Source organism: Rutidosis leptorrhynchoides, chromosome 8 (assembly GCF_046630445.1).
Source record: "Rutidosis leptorrhynchoides isolate AG116_Rl617_1_P2 chromosome 8, CSIRO_AGI_Rlap_v1, whole genome shotgun sequence".
Classification (NCBI taxonomy): Eukaryota; Viridiplantae; Streptophyta; class Magnoliopsida; order Asterales; family Asteraceae; genus Rutidosis; species Rutidosis leptorrhynchoides.
In genome coordinates, this window is record NC_092340.1 from 871,967 (window position 1) to 892,350 (window position 20,384).

The window sequence follows — 20,384 nt, forward strand, 5'->3', positions numbered from 1 at the left end:
ACCCACCCAAACATATAATTTTTGTATTTTACTATCATGCATGTACATAAAATGCAAAGTATATGGTGAGTTTAATAACTATCTCGAAGTATATTTTAACAACCTCGGCTCTAGATACCATTGTTGGGATTTAACAAGTTTCATAATATTTAAAACTTTTTAAGAATCAAAATGAAGCGGAAGCATATAATTACCTTTTGAAGCTTGTTAAACAATAACCAATCTAAAGTTAAATCCCACAAGGATCAAGTTGTTTAATATACTTACAAACTACAAGAGAGTTTAGATGTTATACCTTCTCCAAGTTAGGAGGTTAAAATGATGATGAAGATGATGAACAAGTGTGTAAAATCCTAAGCCTGTGATACACCAAAACCACCCTTGATTTAAGTTAGGATTTAGACACTTAATGAGCTAAACAACCAAGCAAGAACCTCTTCCTTTTGAGCTCACTGATTTGGACAGCAGCTATCTCCAAGAGTTGATGATGAATGGAGCTTCAAAACAATGAAACCTCAAGTGATTATACCCCAAACTTGTGACCAACACCTTGTACTTTGGTTAGGATTTAATCAACACTTGAAAACAAGCTTGCTAAAAGAAAAATGAACTCCTTTTGTCCCTTGAAACCCCACAGCAGAAACAGCAGCTATGGGAGGGAATATCTAGTTTTTTCTTACTTGTTTTAGAGTATATTGCATGTGTTACTTAAGTCAAGACCTAGGTACACTACTTAAGCATGTACCTTAAGAGTTGTGCTATCTTAAAAGTGACAAAACCAAGCATGGGTGTCTCCTTGGAGACTCCAAAATTCTGCATACAATTAATTATATAACAAGGTTTATATATATAAAACTTGTTATATAATACTTTGTAATTTTTATAAAACTTATGATATAAAGTATGCATTTGTTAAGTCACTTATTTTATAAATCAATTTTATAAAATTTAACACAACATAATTATTTAAACTTATAAATAATTAAATACAAATTATCCAAATAATTTATTTCAAGTAATAACATTTCAGAAAACCGATTTTCTAAAGTTCAAGTGTCGCGTATTTATTTAACGATCCAGTCGTTAAGATTAAATACATATAAAGTGTTGGTAAGCTTGTTATTGGGTATGACCCGACTTGGATCATAACACATTAGCCACATTAATTTAATATGTCTCTCGGGCATATGAAATACCTTCATTAACGTTTGAAATAGACGTCCGTCTGTGATAGGGACTAAATCAGCACGATATGCAAACCATGGGGATTAAACCCATCCAAAAAAGCACAGGGACTAAACCAGCGTTTTGATACAAACCACAGGGACGATTTTAGCAATTTTGTCTTGATTAAATCTTTACTTGTAGGGACATGGTTAGTTCCAATCATTCACCCACTTGGATCCAGTTACAATAATGATATATTCACTAGCTTCAAGCCTTTAACTAAACAACGCCATTTGATAAGTGATGCCATTTATACACTTGCATATCACAGTTATTCATAGATGATGATGTTGTATGTTACTGTAAGTGGTACATATTGCTGATAAAATTTCAATACAGAAACTTGAATTACGGGCACTGCAAATTTTGAGCATATTAAGGATGCGTAGTGAGATTGCAACCAAAACTTACAATTCAAACTTTAACACTTGAGCTTGTACTGAAGAATGACCAATACACAAAACAAGTATTAAACAGAAAACGCCAATCATCGTATAATTATAACATATGTTGTTTATTATAGTGCATTACAGATCTAACAAGGATCTTAAAATGTTATTTTTACATGATATATGAACAACCATGACATGACAACAATCATACAATAAACATAAAAAATATATTATATCTATCTACAGTAGACGACCTCGCTTTGCAGGCGCTGAAGCAGTTTCCAAGTCCCCAATGAAGAACAAGATTCTGTCAAGAATGCCCATCTGGCGATCGTTTCTACCCGTAATCTCATCTCCTGAATATCTTGGATCTGAAACATTATTATCTGATCCGAGTTGTAGAGTTCTTGAACCCAGATGTCTTTGAATCTCTCCCTGGTGGATGAGGAAGTAGTCATCACCTTCCCTTATAATCTTCAGACCCCTAGTAGAGACAACAAACAAGACCTTTTAATTGCCTTTACCAATCATCATCTCATTCATTATTTCATTCATTCATTCATTCATTCATTCATTACTTTGTTCAAAATAAATCTACTGTTTGAGTATTACTATATAATAATCACTACTAGAGCATAAATAAATCAGAGGAGTACATCATAAAAATTACATGTTGCTATACTTACAATCCAACGCGATCACACCGATCTTGAACTGCATATACATCTTTCCATGATTTTGAATCAATAGGTGCATAAAATATGGCTCGATCTATTCCCCATCGTTGTTTAAATAGGTTAGACCAAAGTTCATTTTCTGAAGCAATGAGTTTCCACTTCCTGCACACTTGAGAAACAACCCTCCGTTTGGTAACTTTTTAAAGTACAAAATGTCAAGCCATGTTAAGATGCATCAAGGATATTATTAGATTGTAGATTCACAATTATCTTGTCACACGTATTTCAAATGAGTAAGTAGGTGGGTTAGTACAGACTGGAACTGGATGTATGATTTTAATTGATTTGATTAGCTACTTAACATGATTTTACTATTATAGTTGCTTATCTTATATGGGCCACTTTTTTATCCTCACTCACATATTTTAAGCTTTTACTCTTTTAATAATACTTTATTTTTTTAAATTAGTGTGTGAGGATCAAAAAAGTGTGTGTGAGAATCATCCCCATCTTATATAGATCTTATATAGGTCCTAATTTCTAAATAAATAGTTTGTATTATTTTCAACTTTGTTAATATAAAGTTTATTTAAATTTCTCACCTTTTGATTAAAACAACCAAAAACAATTATGAGTAATTTGCAAAATTATGAGTAATTTGCCAACTCATGAAACATATAGAACCAAAGTAAAAGATTTGGGTTTATGAAAAAAGAAGTAAAAGTGGTGGTTTAGGTATACATAAAAAAATAAGTAAAAAAAAAGTAACAGATGTTATCAGTTGTTGTTGACTTTGAGTTTTAGATTCAATTGAATTCAGATCAATCAGAAATCTGAAATCTGAAATGAGAGAGGTAATGAAAAGGCAACATATGATAGGAATCACAAATCACAATTGACACATAAAGCAGAAACAGAGATATACTAGAGTAATTGAGAACCTAACCTTGTTGGGCAGTGGCAAGGTGGTGATGATGATCCAATAATGAAAATATTTTCATAAACACATCATCCGGTACCTTCTCCATACCACAAAATTATAGTACTGTAGTATTTTACAAGATGCACCAGATGTTTTTATTTATTACTGTATTTATTATTTAACAATTAATTTTAAAGTTAATTAACAGAAAATAAAAAATGTAGTTGTCGCGTGTAAATCACCTACGGTGTATATCCGATCCTGACCGTCAGTTGAAGTAACTAACAATTAAACACGTGTGGTCCACCTGTGACTTTGAGTTTGGGCTTGATGTAGAAGGCCCATTACATACATAAGAATGATGATAGTGAACCAAAATGGAAGGAACAAACGATGGAAGAAGCAGCAACAGCAGCAGTAGGGTGTGAGTCTAGTTCATTACATATGAGTGTTGGTGATGGTGATTACGAGATCCATTTGGTATCGTCAACCGAGTCAACCGAGTTTGATCTGTTGAAATGGGCACTCACTCGGTCCTCCGTCGTCGGACTAGACGCCGAATGGAAGCCGACGAATAGTCAACAACCACCGCAACAACAACCTCCCCCAGTTTTGCTTCTTCAAATCGCGTGTCAACTCAATAACAACAACAACAACAACAACAACAACAACAACAACTCAACAACAACAACAACTGACAATAAGCTTAACGTCGTCGTATTTCTGCTAGACCTATCATCATCATCACACATCCTTTTGCCTTCCATATACGACCTCTTACAACACCTATTCATATCACCTCATATTCTAAAGCTAGGGTTTCGTTTTAAACAGGACCTCCTTTACTTATCTACTACTTTTCGTTCTCACGGATGCAATCCTGGCTTTCTTAAGGTCTATTTCTATTTCCTATTCCTACCTTAACACACATTATATATTATTATTATTATTATTATTATTATGCAATGGACCATATGCTTCATCTTATCTGCCCCTTTTTTCTACTTTCTTCATATTCATACATATGCCATCACTCTGAATTTTATAACCGTCACAAATATAATATATGTTGAATTTAACATAATGAAAGCTGTAGGATGACATATTCATAGTATTTCTAGTTACTGCTACTATTTGATTTGATGATACACTACTAATGTCGAGTTATTATAATTTTGATAAATGATGATTGCTGAATACAGGTGGAACCATTTATGGATATTGCAAGCATATATACTAGTCATTTAGTAGTAAATGATACACAAACCAGAAGAAAGGCGAAAGCTACTAAGAGCCTGTCATCCATATGTCAGGAACTTCTTGGCATATCCCTTTCAAAGGTCTCCTCCTCTTCTTTCATATTCCCAATCATTTCTTTCTTATTCTTTATTCTAATTCTCTGAAAATGTAATGTCAAAGAGTCATTGTGTTGTTTTCTTCTTCATCTACTCTCTCTGCAGGAACTACAATGCAGTGATTGGTCACAACGTCCTCTTACACAAGCTCAAAAGAAGTACGCTGCTTTAGACGCTCTTTGTTTGATTCAGATTTTCAACGTCTTTCAGCACATACTTCTCAAACAAGGTTTCTCATTCACTTCCATAATTCTCATTCCTGCCACCTGCTCATATACTTTTGATGTGTCTTGTAATATGAACTTGAGTAGATAATGTCATACCCACGCAAGAAGATTAAGATCTGCGTCTACATAATGTGTCTGTCAAGTGTCAACCGGGTTGCAGAACTAGAAAAACTCTCCGACTACTCGGTTCAAACTTCGGACCATGTACTTGGTCAACCCTCGGTTAATGGGCCAAAACTCGGGATTACTCGTAAAATCGTGAAAAATAGGTCAAAACTCAGTCATAATCGGTCTAAGTCAAACTTGGTCAACATATGATTACTGCTCGAGTACATCCCGAGTTACCAGTTACTTCCTAAAATGTTCCGACCAAGTACTCCCCGATTTTTGGCGCCAGTGGAATCCATAGACTATACAACGTATAATAATAATTTATGAGACGACTGTGTGATTTCTTTTTCTACATTATAAAATTATCCAAGGCCACAAGAGTCAGTAATTGTGTATGATTTTTAGACACTTGAAGTTGTTTTGTGATTTTATTTATAAACTGTTTATTCTGTTGCATTGCAACTCAGGCATCGTGGAAATGTAATCCTTGTACATTAAAGTTCACTATCGACATTGGATACAAACGATTTTATCCACCGTGATGGTGTTTTTTTCTCTATATCTGAAAGTATATGGCTGCATACTGTTTTCCTCCTCTCTTCTGCTCAGCAGTTTTTCTCTGTTTTCAGTTGTCTTCATTTTGATAAGCACACAGCAAAAAGTTCTCAATGTCAGCATGTTAGTATTACCTTTTCTTAACGATCTTTGAGTTTCTCATGTAAAATGAGAAGTGGCTACAGCGGAGTATAGTTTATAGTTGAGCTTTGTTGTCTAAGTCAGTTAAAACTATTAGCACAAGATGAAACACAATAAATCACTAAAACTTTAACTTGTAGATTCATTCTTAAGTGTAGATGATAAATTCTGGTTAACGGGACACAAAGGCTACTAGGGATATTTGTGAAAATTTGCATATTTTGCATTATATATGCATGAATTTTTTGGTCTACCGGAAGCTGTTTGTACTGAAAGATGGTAGGTTATGTTCTCACTGCAGGAGACTTTAGAAAACTTACTGAAGTTGGTAGTTCAAATTTAAATCTTGGGCTGAAGCTGATTCTCAGGGAACCTAATAATAATTCTACAAGAATATTGAGAAGTAGTTTTTGTGAAGCTGTAGAGATGGTCAGAGCTACTACTATAATTGAATACCCTCAAAGGCTGCTGCACACTACAATGGGGGCCAGTCTGAGTATTAGGGATACCATACCTATGGATTACACTCTTTTGCAGATTGTAAGAAAATATGGTGATAAACTAGAATTGACCGAATCAGATACAAAGCCAAGAACATCAAAAAAGAAAGGGAAGAGGAAGTCCTCCTCATATGGGTTTACGAGCAAAGAAAACCGAGTAGATGAAAACGATGAATGGCAAGGCCCACCACCTTGGGATGATTTGTTGGGTGGTGATGGATGCCCAAAGTTTCTGTGTGACGTAATGGTAAGCATTACATATGCTATATTTTTTCTTTTGGTACTTTATCTCGAGTGTTCCCTGTTATTTGTCAGTCCCTTTATACCATACTAATTTCAAGTTTTAGTTTTGGACATAGTTTAAAGAGAATTTTTTTTTTTTCACTATTGTTAAATGTTCAATTAAGTACCCTTTACCGATAGGAAAAACAAGAGCAATGTTATAAGGACATATTTATAATGATATAAATCAGCATTTAGTATCAATGGGTTGGAGCATATGTTCCTGTTACCGCCCTTTGTTTTGATGGGTGATTACTCTGCTATGATGATTGGATATAGGTGTTCAATCCTATTTATTTCTTATACATGTTATCTGATAGAGAACAATTTATGGGATTTCAGCCCAACATCACTCAACCCTGGCCCATGTGATTTTTTTAGAATAAATAGAATGATAGGGTGTATACGCAAGGCAGACATTATTTTGTTAAGTTTGTTAGTCGGCTATTGAGCTTGGGCAGGAAGTTACTTGTGCTTCTTCACTGAATATTAGGTAGGAATATACCTTGGCGTTCTTCTCTGATTTTGTAATCCATCCGTTTACATCATATAAACAAATCATCTGATTATAGTTCATTGAATGAATTGATTTTTGTCACTATTACTTACAATAATATGTTGCTTCTGCTATTTGTTCTTCTAATCTGTTGCTATAATTCTGTAATCTATTAGCATCGCTGTAGTAGGATTCAGAAACATTAGTACCCTACTAGTATCATTATGATTTTTTGGCTTATAGGTGGAGGGCTTGGCGAAACATTTAAGATGTGTTGGAATTGATGCAGCTATTCCCTATTCTAGAAAGCCAGAAAGCAGGTATTGCTTTTACAACTCACACAATCATTGTTAAAAAAAAAAATAACTGTAACATTCTTCAAAAAATCAGTTTTGGTTATTGTTTTGAGTGGTGGGCTATAAATTTCTTGACTGTCATTCTTAGTCTACACAACCTACCACCGTCACTGACTGGACTGCTAGCATCATCTCAGTTTTGTTTAAAAACTTTCTTCAGACTTTCCAATCTGATAAAAGTGTAAAGTAACTTAAAGATTTTGTTTCTGGTGTTTTTATCATGTGCAGGGAGTTGATAGATCAAGCTATTAAAGAGAAGAGAGTTCTGCTGACAAGAGATGCCAAGCTGTTGAGACATGAATATCTGCTAAAAAATCAGATATATAGAGTGAAGAGTCTATTAAAAAATGACCAGCTAATTGAGGTATTATTAATTTTATTTAGAAACGAAAATGCAAGATAGGGAGTAGTTTTTTTTTTTTTTTTTAAAGGCTAAAGAATGCAAGATAGTTGATTTAGTTATTGAAGTGATTAGCTGGTCCCTTGTGGATACTACCATGTTCAAAGTTATTTTTATATATTTTAGTTGGTTGCAAGATAATTTGTCGAGTAAGTTAAAAGAGCATGCTTATGAACCTCCCAAGTATAGACATCTTGTTTGGCTAAAACCATGCAGTATCCCTATTTTGTTTTTTGTTTTTTTTTAATCTGACGGGGTCCAGTTGTCTAAACTTCATGGTTAGATTCAAAAGTGTTGGTCCTTTGAGATTCTAAAAATTATATATGGGATGGTAACTAACTTAATTACGTTTATGTTGGGTGGCAGGTGATTAAAACTTTTAAGTTGAAAATTTGTGAGGGTCAGCTGATGTCAAGGTGCACTAAATGCAATGGCAGATTCATCCAGAAGCCTCTGTCAATGGAAGAGGCGATTGAAGCTGCAAAAGGATTTCAAGTGATACCCAACTGTTTGTTTGACAGGAACATAGAATTCTGGCAGTGTACTGACTGCAATCAACTTTACTGGGAGGTACTACTTTTTCTAACTATACCATCTGACAATATATTCTTTGATCAATACTTGTCTCGACATTCAAAACCAGTTCAAGGGGGCAAAACCAGCCGACCTTGGGAGTTGATAAACCATACATGTTGCCGATTTGTCTTGTGTCAGCACAGCAGCTGTGTTACGCTTGACTAATATCTTTGTTTGGATTGCAGGGCACGCAATATCACAATGCAGTACAAAAATTCATTGATGTCTGTAATCTTAGCAGCTCCACTGCTGCATGAAGCCCCATAGGGATTTTCAAGCGTAATAATTCCTGTGCTGTTGTGTTACTCTTTTTGGTACACAAAATTTTAAAATATAACAATGCAATCATCCCCAAAGAAGAAAAATAGTACTCGTAATTTAGAGTATGGCAACCGAATGTTAATCTTCCCATTTCATGATGCTGTAACGTAAGCTAATTTAGAGTAGGAGTAGGGGTCAAGTCAGATACGGCGTTGGGGATGCAACCCGTTAACAGCTTCAAAGAAACTTTGTTGAATTGTATGATTCTTTGGACTTGTATCTCCAACCAAACATCTCAACAGATTTCCCAATCTTCTGTTTACTACTCCCATCGGTTTTGGCTTGGCATGATAAGTAATCTTTTTCCATAAAGTCCTCCGAAAGTGCCCCATAGATTTCGGACCACGAGTTTTAGTTTCTTAATCCTTATTATAGAATAATAAATTTGAAACATTCAATTTTAATACTCGCATCAGTCCTAGACTATTCGGTTTTGTTGTTTGTATCCTTGCCTCCTTGGGTTGAAGACGTTTTCTTATTGAAAATGTTTTTGTTTCCATACGAGTTATCGTTATATTTGGCAAAAACAAAAGAAGATGGAACGCGTAGAAAATTGTAAAGACCTGTGATAATGTAGACACCCTTCTAGCGTTGGCATATATTGCACATTACCAGTTATTAGCATTACCATTTAAATATAAAAGATTGATGGTATTATTTTTTCCGTGTATTGACAAACAATTTTTAACTACAATTTGCCTGTATGAGAATTTAAATAATGGATTTTTTATTGAAGATAAACTTCCTTAACTCCCCTCAAATTGACAACAAAAATATTAGTAGTATTACATTTATCTAATAATTAAAAAATTTATACAACGACAATACCCAATTTTACAGATAAAATTTTAATATATACTATTAAAATCAAACAAAAAATTTGTTACAATTTTATATCGTTCTTATAACAAGTAGTGGGCTAAATTATCAAATTATTAGTCTAAATGTAATACTTTTGAAACAGGATAGTATATATTACTGCTAACGCAACCACACAAACAAGTAGCTGATGTTATACGTACACTTGCTGTAAGTAATTAAAATAGATTTACATACAAGGATGATTCGAAAGATAATTCCAAAGTTTGGTTCTAAAATGAAGCTGTAGATGACATCCATATCCCAAATGACACAATACCAATGGTTGCAAAAGCTTGTATCACTTCATACACAACGTTTTGTTGCTGTATAGGTAGATTTTGCCAATCTGTCCGTCTATCAAAAACACATATATAGTAGTTAATTTAGATAAAACTCACCTTTTAAATATTTCATACCATTGAGAAGATCACAGACTTGCATGAAGGAAAAAAAAAGTTGCATACCCCAAATCAGCGATGACAATGGTTACATTATCTTGAGAATATTGGTCCTGCAATAACAGCAACAGATAAGGAAACTTGGAAATGTAACCATGTAATATATGCAGACAAATGGAGCAATTTTAGCTTTTTGACTACTCAAGTCATTAATTACCAATGCCTTTTGAGCTAGAGCCTCAGATGCAACCTGTACCAAGAAAATAATAATGATAATCCCATAAGGCATGAGTGAGTTATAAACGTTTCCATTAAAAATCAATGAATGAATGAATGGGTACCTGAACATCTCCATGTTCCCTGAGTTGGTTTCTGACAAAGTTGACTGCTTCCGAGCTGAAAGTGGTTAGGTTTATTGAGTATGTTTATCCCCGACTTAGACCGGGTACAGGTAACAAAAGAAAGAAGAAAAAAAAAAAACGAAGAAGAAGAAGAAGAATAGTAAGATTAGTTAGTGAGGACCTGTTAATGTAATCCCATAAGCCATCAGTTGCTAACAATACAAACTCTGCATCAGACCCGAGAGTAACTTGATAAATATCAGGAGTGGGAATCACCAAGTCTCCAACAAACCGTATGCTGTATCCGATAACAACAACCCCAATTTATATATTATTTACAAGTCAGATAATAAAGTCACAAGTTATACATGGAAATCATACATGATATAAAATATTTCTTTCAGATAAATTAAAAGTAGTACTCCCTATTTTTAAGGCTAGAACTTGTATCCTAACTCCAAGTGTCGGAATTAGTGGTACTAGAACATTGTAGTGTGACATGACCTATCTAACCAAAACTAGAAAGATGTTGTATGAAAAGCCTACCGTGATACAAATTTTGCACTCCATCTTCCTTCTGCAACACCCTTTTCTAGCATCCTTACAACAGTTAAACGGCATATTAATATACAGTAGCAAGTATAATACAAATATAGTAGTATTAAGTAACTAGATAAAGAAGAAGTAAGAGAATTTACTGATTCTTCTTTGTCTTGAACCGCATGTCACCAAAGGCACGAGATACAGAAATATCTCCACAAATTCTTCCATCCGAAATCTATGATCATCATATACACAAAGTGATTAGCTGTGTGCAGATCAGGCGTCCGTCTACCAAAATGGACCATGGAAGTTCACTCTAACTCTATACTGGTCTTAATTACACACAATGGCACAGATGGCAAATGAAAATACATTTTCATGACACAAAACAGCTGTTGACTTTTTTTTCTTCTTCTTCTATATTCATCATATAGTAACATATAATATACATATATCACATATTAGTCTCTACTCTCTACCACTCATTAGTTAAACAAGACCATCCCACAACACATGGGATTAAAACCCTTTCACCCGAAACTTGGCTAGTTGATGTCTAAATCACAATTCTAGCCAACCCATCACAATAAGGAGACAAGTGAAGAAGCTAGAAATAATACTACTACTACTAATAGTAGTAGTAGTAGTAGTAGTAGTAGTAGTAGTAGTAGTAGTAGTACATGCATTAATAATATAAGAAGAGGATAACAAACATACCCAACCACCTGCTTCTCTGATTCGCTTGATTTCTTGAAGAGAAACCTTATTTCTTCCATAAGGTCTATGAGAATTGGTCAATTCTTCTGCTTTTCCAGACTTTGAAAGAACCTGCTCCCCCATCAAGTTTGTCATATTTGTTTATTATACTCATTATGATTATGATTATTATGAATTATGAATGCTAAGTTAATTTGACGTCTTTGTGAAAACGTACCGCACATGAGTCACCGACATGGGAGATTAATAGCGTATCATTCCCTAAGAAGATGGTTGTAGCTGTAGCACCAGATTCGTCATCCTCCTCCTCCTCGCTCATCTCAAGCCTTTACAAAATGAAACAGCGTCTAAACCTTCAACGCAGTAATACAGATCTAAATTGAAATCCAATTTGACAATTATTGTTTTAGATGCTACAAAACAAAATTAATTAATTTTGTATGTGGAGTAGTGTATGTTAGTTAGGTTTACCAACCAATTTAGAAGTTTGGCATCAGCATTCTCAAAAGCCTCTTTCAGAGCCTTTTCAATTCCAATATAGTCTCTTGTATTCAACAATTGCCCACCTTTTAGAGCCTTTACACACTCCTTGTACAGTTCTTCCCTGTGTTTGTTTTGAATTGAAATCGGAATTAAAATTGGAATATATACAGTCAACATTTGATTTATTATATATATATATATATATATATATATATATACAGTCAGTACTCAGTAGTATATATATGAGGTGCTAAAGTAAACAAACCTGAGAAAGTGAACAGACGAAAAACCAGCATGGCCATCGAAAACAGCTGCAAAAAAGAAACCGTCAAGGTCGTCATCGTTATTAGAAGAAGATGATGAATTAACAATAACAGCATCGTCTTCCATCTCTTCACGGGCACCCTGTAATTTGGCAGAACCCCATCTGATCCCAGAAGCATAACCATCTGAAAGAGAAGAAGGGGCATCAATTGCGATGGCTGAGCAACATCGGCTGCTGCTCCATTTTTTCATAATAAAATTACTACTACTACTACAACTAGTCTTCTTCAAATCGATTTTAATAGATTTGTAGTAGTTGTTGTTGTTGTTGTTGAGTAGAAATCTTTGGAGGCGTGGACTCCATAAAGCCATTTGATAAACGAAAGGTTGGAACAAGCTAGAGTAAAGAAGAAATGAAATGGAGGATCCGGAGGATATTATCTCAATGATAAGATATAAGATTTCTAATTATCTTATGTTCTATCAATTTTATAATAATTATTATGCATATTCTGAGCGCCAACCATGACCTCTAACTGCCTTAACAGATTAGATTTACCTCCATTCACTTTTTCTATTAACTTAAATAAAATAAACCTTACTAACTGTAATTACCTGCCATTAGAATTAGATTAGGTGCGTTTATTTACCTCTTAAAAGGATCATTGAGATATTCAATATTTGGTGTGTTTATTTCTTACATATGAATGACACTCTCTTAACGAGCTTAAATTTTATATAACAGTCTTCTTAAATCGTATCCAGAACACTTATTAGATAAGTATATTGAAGTTTTTGTTAATGTTAAATGATAATAAGTTGATTTAATCCATTCATACTCTTTATCTAAAATGATTATCAAACAGATTATTCTCATTCAGAACTAAATTCATTCAGAACCTTTGAATCATATATATTATGAATTATTCAGTGCTTAATCATTCTTATTTATCAAACGCACCCTTAGATCTTCCATGTAAATAACTAAGATTATCAACTTTACCAAAATTAGTAAACCCATATTTTGGGTACGTTGATAAAACTAGCTGATAACTATTAGATTATATAATTTTAGATGTATTTACATGTTTGGTGAAATAGTTGAAACCGTTAAAAAAATAAACAAATAAACACATAAAAAAAACTATGAATTTTTTTTAAACACTAGTTGAGCTTTTAGTTTCTAGTTTTTCCCTGTCTAAACGTTTTGAACTCTTTTAACTAGACGAAACTTATTATTATATAAAAGTTTGTTTCATAAAAGTTATAAATTAGATGAACAACACTTGATCATGAAATATGGTAGTGGGAATAAATGCACATTTTGGTGAAAAAAATGTAATAGATATTATAGGAACATGAATTGAAAGTAACTGAACATAACATGTAAAGATATAAATTCTATAGTTAGAAATTTATTAATGTGAATACCAAAGTAGATTGATTAGATATCGATTTGTATATATAACTCATCATGCATATTTATTTTATTGAAACACTTACTGTAAATTTGTTACAACAAACATATTAAGTTACATTTCAACCTATGACTTTTGGTATTCTCTTTTTAGTTGCTAAAAAATATAATAAACATATATCATTACTATATGTACAATAAAATCATGTAATTATTAATCAAAGATATTTTAGCAATGTGAATTACTATTAATCAACATATAAGTTAGATAAATCAATCTATGCCTTCTATTCTAATTATATTTCAACTTGACCTTTTAGTTTCCGACCAAAGAATCAAAGAAAGAAAATTTTAACTTCATAAAGCAAGCACCTCTTTTCAACCTTAGTCAAATAGCCATCGGAGACAAGGAAGTGCAGTTCTGAAACAAAGAAATGGTGATAAAGAGGAAATGATTCAAATTCAAGAAAAAAGAGCCGAATTGTGAGTCAAGTAAGAAGGAAGGAGGTTAGCCCCCAAAAATGCTCCGCGCCAAGGTTCATTTGTCGTTGGGGCTTACACCTTGTCTCATTCATTCGGTTGAGCGTTTCCCGGGCGTCGATCAATCCTGAATCACAGGTCACTATGTCATTGTGCCATTTTTGTTGTATGATCACACGAAATTATGTATCTACTTATCATATTCTCATCCCTACTCATTAGTTTCGTAGCAAGTTTTTCGGACGTTTTCTATGATCATAATTGTCTAAACCAAATATGATTGACTTGTTAATAATCCTATAATTACTTATGGTACAATCCATGTGGACTTATCCCATAGTTATAACTAGTTGTGGAGCCCTTGTTTCGCGTCGGGGGCTCCGTTTTGAATTCGAGTTAAAAAAAAGTCTTGATCTATTTTGTAAAAAAGAATTTTTTTTCGACATCTAACATTGAATGGTTGTTTCTTTTGTGAAAGTTGCTTCTTTTAGCTTTTTTTTTTTTTTTTTTTTTTTTTTTTTTTAAGTTAGTTGATGTATTTTGTAAAAAAGAATGTTTTTCGACATCTTTTGGTAGCATTGAAGGGTTGTTCATTTTATGAAAGTTGTCTCTTTTATCGTTTAGGAATAAAAGAGGGAAAAAAATTAGATGATATTTTTGTAAAAAAGAATTTTTTCCAACATCTTTTGTTAACATTGAAGGGTTCGGTCTTTTACGAAAGTTGCTTATTTTATCGTTGGGGACAAAAAGTGAAATGACAAAAATACCCCTGGTTACTATTGGTGAATAGTGAAACAGTGTTTTGTCTATTAGTTAATACTAGTTGTGGAGCTCTCGCTTCGCGCCGGGGGCTCCGTTTTGAATGCGAGTTAAAAAAAAAGTCTTGATCAATTTTGTAAAAAAGAATTTTTTTGGACATCTAACATTGAAGGGTTGTTCCTTTTGTGAAAGTTGTTTTTTAAAAAAAAAAGTTAGTTGATCTATTTTGTAAAAAAAATGTTTTTTGACATCTATTGGTAGCATTGAAGGGTTGTTCATTTTATGAAAGTTGCCTCTTTTATAGTTGAGGAAAAAATGAGAGAGAGAGAGAGAGAGAGAGAGAGAGTTAGTTAATTTTTTTGTAAAAAAATATTTTTTTTTTTCGACATCTTTTGGTAACACTTAAGCGTTTGTTCTTTTACGAAAGTAGCTTATTTTATCGTTGAGGACCCAAAAAAAAGGTGAAATGACGGAAATACCCCTGGTTACTATTGGTGAATAGTGAAACAGTGTTTTGTCTATTAGTATATATATAAATATAAATTATGTTTTTTAATTTTAACTAGTTGTGGAGCCCTCGCTTCGCGCCGGGGCCTCTGTTTTGAATGCGAGTTAAAAAAAAGTCTTGATCTATTTTGTAAAAAAGAATTCTTTTCGACATCTAACATTGAAGAGTTGTTCCTTTTGTGAAAATTACTTCTTTTAGCGTTTTTTTTTTTTTAAAGTTAGTTGATCTATTTTGTAAAAAAGAATGTTTTTTGACATTTTTTGCTAGCATTGAAGGGTTGTTCATTTTATGAAAGTTACCTCTTTTATCGTTGGGGAATAAAAGAGAGAAAAAAAAAAGTTAGTTGATTTTTTTGTAAAAAAGAATTTTTTTCGACATCTTTTGATAACATTGAAGGGTTGGTTCTTTTACAAAAGTTTCTTATTTTATCGTTGAAAAAAGTGAAATGATTAAATACTCCTGATTACTATTGGTGAATAGTGATACAGTTTTTGTCTATTAGTATATATAGACATCAAAAATATTTTAGCAATGTGAATTACTATTAATCAACATATAAGTTAGATAAATCAATCTATGCCTTCTATTCTAATTATATTTCAACTTGAACTTTTAGTTTCCGACCAAAGAATCAAAGAAAGAAAGTTGTAGCTTCATAAAGCAAGCACCTTTTTTCAACCTTAGTCAAATAGCCATCGGAGACAAGGAAGTGCAGTTCTGAAACAAATAAATGGTGATAAAGAGGAAATGATTCAAATTCAAGAAAAAAGAGCCGAATTGTGAGTCAAGTAAGAAGGAAGAAGGTTAGTGTTGAGTCTCCAAAATAATTAAGGATTTAATTATGACAAAACTGTAATTTATTTGCACTAAAATGTTATGTGCATTCAGCACAAGTTTGTTTATGTATAGACAGCAGATATTGCTGTGTCGAGTGTTTAGTTTGCTGCTCAGTCTACCAGCACAAGGTAGACTGTGACGCCCCGTACAAAACCATCGTGTACGATTCGTCAACAACTGGATCTTTACACGGTCAAACACTATATGCTATTTGAAAACCAGTTTTGCATTCATAAAAAGATAGCGTTTACAAAAGATAACGTGACACAGAGGTCATTACAAAGCCATTATTCAAATAACATAAGTTGTGAATGCAAGATAAAAGTTTCATGATTGAGACATCTCTAAGTAATGCAGCGGAAAATCTAACACAGCAGGTCCTTAACAGCAAATCTAAACAGCATGACAGCAAGTCTAACAGCGGAAGCAAGATACCTCTAAGCACCTGAGAAAACATGCTTAAAAACGTCAACAATAATGTTGGTGAGCTATAGTCTAAATTGTAACAGTAATATAAGATTGACCACGAGATTTCAATGTTTCAAAACAGTATGAAAAGTATATGTATAACCGTGGGCACATGGTAACTAGACTTAACGTAAATATAAATATCACCCCCTAAAAGTACACCTGGCGAGTGCGTATGTTCTCGAAGTATTAAACACCCGTTAAATGCTAGCGCGACTAGTCCGAGTGGGGATGTCAAACCCTATGGATCCATATCCAAGATTCGCGTCTACCGGTTCAAAAACCAATAGTTAAACGTTAAGTCCGAAAGGTCGTCAACCTAAATCAAAGGTTACTAGGTCAGTAGGTTGTCTTTATAAGTTCTATTAGTGCATAAAATAAGTTTAAGTGTCATCATCATCATCGTTCATCATCATAAAAGCTAAGTAAGTTTGACAAGAATAGAGATCAAAACAATAGGCTGACTGCGGTCAGCTGTTACGACATCTACGTAAATCGAAAAGACGCGTAATCAGTGGCTATGGCTCCGTATATGAGTCCCCTAACCGCTGACCAATTTTCAGAACCTAACTCGTCTTCGTTTGACGGTGGTGACGGTTTAAGTGAGAGTAGGTCAGAAATTTCAGCACAACGTTAATAGGGTGTAACGACTTTCGGAAGGCCATAAATCCTAAACCGTAACTCGGATTAAGACGAGGCCTAAACGGAAAATCATCTACTCGGACCGAAATAACTGAAAATAAACTTTCCAGTAGCCCAGGTTGTAGTGACCCAAACTTTTCCATGTTTATATATATTAATTGAGATTGATATTTACATGATTAAATGTTTCTAACATGTTAAGCAATCAAACTTGTTAAGACTTGATTAATTGAAATATGTTTCATATAGACAATTGACTACCCAAGTTGACCGGTGATTCACGAACGTTAAAACTTGTAAAAACTATATGATGACATATATATGGATATATATATAGTTAACATGATACTATGATAAGTAAACATATCATTAAGTATATTAACAATGAACTACATATGTAAAAACAAGACTACTAACTTAATAATTTTTAAACGAGACATATATGTAACGATTATCGTTGTAAAGACATTTAATGTATATATATCATATTAAGAGATATTCATACCTGATAATATCATGATAATAAAATAATTTAAAATCTCATTTGATATTATAAACATTGGGTTAACAACATTTAACAAGATCGTTAACCTAAAGGTTTCAAAACAACACTTACATGTAACGACTAACGATGACTTAACGACTCAGTTAAAATGTATATACATGTAGTGTTTTAATATGTATTTATACACTTTTGAAAGACTTCAATACACTTATCAAAATACTTCTACTTAACAAAAATGCTTACAATTACATCCTCGTTCAGTTTCATCAACAATTCTACTCGTATGCACCCGTATTCGTACTCGTACAATACACAGCTTTCAGATGTATGTACTATTGGTATATACACTCCAATGATCAGCTCTTAGCAGTCCATGTGAGTCACCTAACACATGTGGGAACCATTATTTGGCAACTATCATGAAATATCTCATAAAATTACAAAAATATGAGTAATCATTCATGACTTATTTACATGAAAACAAAATTACATATCCTTTATATCTAATCCATACACCAACGACCAAAAACACCTACAAACACTTTCATTCTTCAATTTTCTTCATCTAATTGATCCCTCTCAAGTTCTATCTTCAAGTTCTAAGTGTTCTTCATATATTCTACAAGTTCTAGTTACATAAAATCAAGAATACTTTCAAGTTTGCTAGCTCACTTCCAATCTTGTAAGGTGATCATCCAACCTCAAGAAATCTTTTTCTAATACAAGGTAATAATCATATTCAAACTTTGGTTCAATTTCTATAACTATAACAATCTTATTTCAAGTGATGATCTTACTTGAACTTGTTTTCGTGTCATGATTCTGCTTCAAGAACTTCGAGCCATCCAAGGATCCGTTGAAGCTAGATCCATTTTTTCTCTTTTCCAGTAGGTTTATCCAAGGAACTTAAGGTAGTAATGATGTTCATAACATCATTCGATTCATACATATAAAGCTATCTTATTCGAAGGTTTAAACTTGTAATCACTAGAACATAGTTTAGTTAATTCTAAACTTGTTCGCAAACAAAAGTTAATCCTTCTAACTTGACTTTTAAAATCAACTAAACACATGTTCTATATCTATATGATATGCTAACTTAATGATTTAAAACCTGGAAACACGAAAAACACCGTAAAACCGGATTTACGCCGTCGTAGTAACACCGCGGGCTGTTTTGAGTTAGTTAATTAAAAACTATGATAAACTTTGATTTAAAAGTTGTTATTCTGAGAAAATGATTTTTATTATAAACATGAAACTATATCCAAAAATTATGGTTAAAATCAAAGTGGAAGTATGTTTTCTAAAATGGTCATCTAGACGTCGTTCTTTCGACTGAAATGACTACCTTTACAAAAACGACTTGTAACTTATTTTTCCGACTATAAACCTATACTTTTTCTGTTTAGATTCATAAAATAGAGTTCAATATGAAACCATAGCAATTTGATTCACTCAAAACGGATTTAAAATGAAGAAGTTATGGGTCAAACAAGATTGGATAATTTTTCTCATTTTAGCTACGTGAAAATTGGTAACAAATCTATTCCAACCATAACTTAATCAACTTGTATTGTATATTATGTAATCTTGAGATACCATAGACACGTATACAATGTTTCGACCTATCATGTCGACACATCTATATATATTTCGGAACAACCATAGACACTCTATATGTGAATGTTGGAGTTAGCTATACAGGGTTGAGGTTGATTCCAAAATATATATAGTTTGAGTTATGATCAATACTGAGATACGTATACACTGGGTCGTGGATTGATTCAAGATAATATTTATCGATTTATTTCTGTACATCTAACTGTGGACAACTAGTTGTAGGTTACTAACGAGGACAGCTGACTTAATAAACTTAAAACATCAAAATATATTAAAAGTGTTGTAAATATATTTTGAACATACTTTGATATATATGTATATATTGTTATAGGTTTGTGAATCAACCAGTGGCCAAGTCTTACTTCCCGACGAAGTAAAAATCTGTGAAAGTGAGTTATAGTCCCACTTTTAAAATCTAATATTTTTGGGATGAGAATACATGCAGGTTTTATAAATGATTTACAAAATAGACACAAGTACGTGAAACTACATTCTATGGTTGAATTATCGAAATCAAATATGCCCCTTTTTATTAAGTCTGGTAATCTAAGAATTAGGGAACAGACACCCTAATTGACGCGAATCCTAAAGATAGATCTATTGGGCCTAACAAACCCCATCCAAAGTACCGGATGCTTTAGTACTTCGAAATTTATATCATATCCGAAGGGTGTCCCGGAATGATGGGGATATTCTTATATATGCATCTTGTTAATGTCGGTTACTAGGTGTTCACCATATGAATGATTTTTATCTCTATGTATGGGATGTGTATTGAAATATGAAATCTTGTGGTCTATTATTATGATTTGATATATATAGGATAAACCTATAACTCACCAACATTTTTGTTGACGTTTTAAGCATGTTTATTCTCAGGTGATTATTAAGAGCTTTCGCTGTCGCATACTTAAATAAGGACGAGATTTGGAGTCCATGCTTGTATGATATTGTGTAAAAACTTCATTCAAGAAACTTATTTTGTTGTAACATATTTGTA

At 33.0% G+C, this 20,384-nt stretch overlaps 3 protein-coding genes across 3 annotated transcripts; 1 reads left to right on the forward strand and 2 right to left on the reverse strand.

Annotated features, from left to right (window-relative positions):
- Nucleotides 1-1,722: 1,722 nt before the first annotated feature.
- On the reverse strand, nucleotides 1,723-3,377 carry LOC139864856 (uncharacterized). Its single transcript, XM_071853423.1, has 3 exons — nucleotides 3,243-3,377; nucleotides 2,306-2,465; nucleotides 1,723-2,103 (listed from the first exon to the last, which is right to left on the reverse strand). Exons 1-3 carry the CDS (start codon nucleotides 3,322-3,324, stop codon nucleotides 1,860-1,862), a joined length of 486 nt encoding a protein of 161 aa, XP_071709524.1. The 5' UTR covers nucleotides 3,325-3,377; the 3' UTR covers nucleotides 1,723-1,859.
- A 159-nt stretch (nucleotides 3,378-3,536) lies between these two features.
- LOC139862555 (uncharacterized) lies at nucleotides 3,537-9,068 on the forward strand. Its single transcript, XM_071851170.1, has 8 exons — nucleotides 3,537-4,112; nucleotides 4,421-4,558; nucleotides 4,679-4,802; nucleotides 5,909-6,354; nucleotides 7,129-7,205; nucleotides 7,470-7,605; nucleotides 8,008-8,211; nucleotides 8,403-9,068. The coding sequence occupies exons 1-8, from the start codon at nucleotides 3,612-3,614 to the stop codon at nucleotides 8,472-8,474; spliced, it is 1,698 nt and encodes a 565-aa protein (XP_071707271.1). The 5' UTR covers nucleotides 3,537-3,611; the 3' UTR covers nucleotides 8,475-9,068.
- Nucleotides 9,069-9,533: 465 nt separating this feature from the next.
- On the reverse strand, nucleotides 9,534-12,592 carry LOC139861598 (protein phosphatase 2C 57-like). The gene is made up of 11 exons (XM_071850036.1): nucleotides 12,147-12,592; nucleotides 11,874-12,002; nucleotides 11,616-11,724; nucleotides 11,399-11,509; nucleotides 10,837-10,916; nucleotides 10,685-10,738; nucleotides 10,320-10,436; nucleotides 10,139-10,193; nucleotides 10,015-10,047; nucleotides 9,864-9,910; nucleotides 9,534-9,753 (listed from the first exon to the last, which is right to left on the reverse strand). The coding sequence occupies exons 1-11, from the start codon at nucleotides 12,515-12,517 to the stop codon at nucleotides 9,630-9,632; spliced, it is 1,230 nt and encodes a 409-aa protein (XP_071706137.1). The 5' UTR covers nucleotides 12,518-12,592; the 3' UTR covers nucleotides 9,534-9,629.
- Between the last annotated feature and the right edge of the window lie 7,792 nt (nucleotides 12,593-20,384).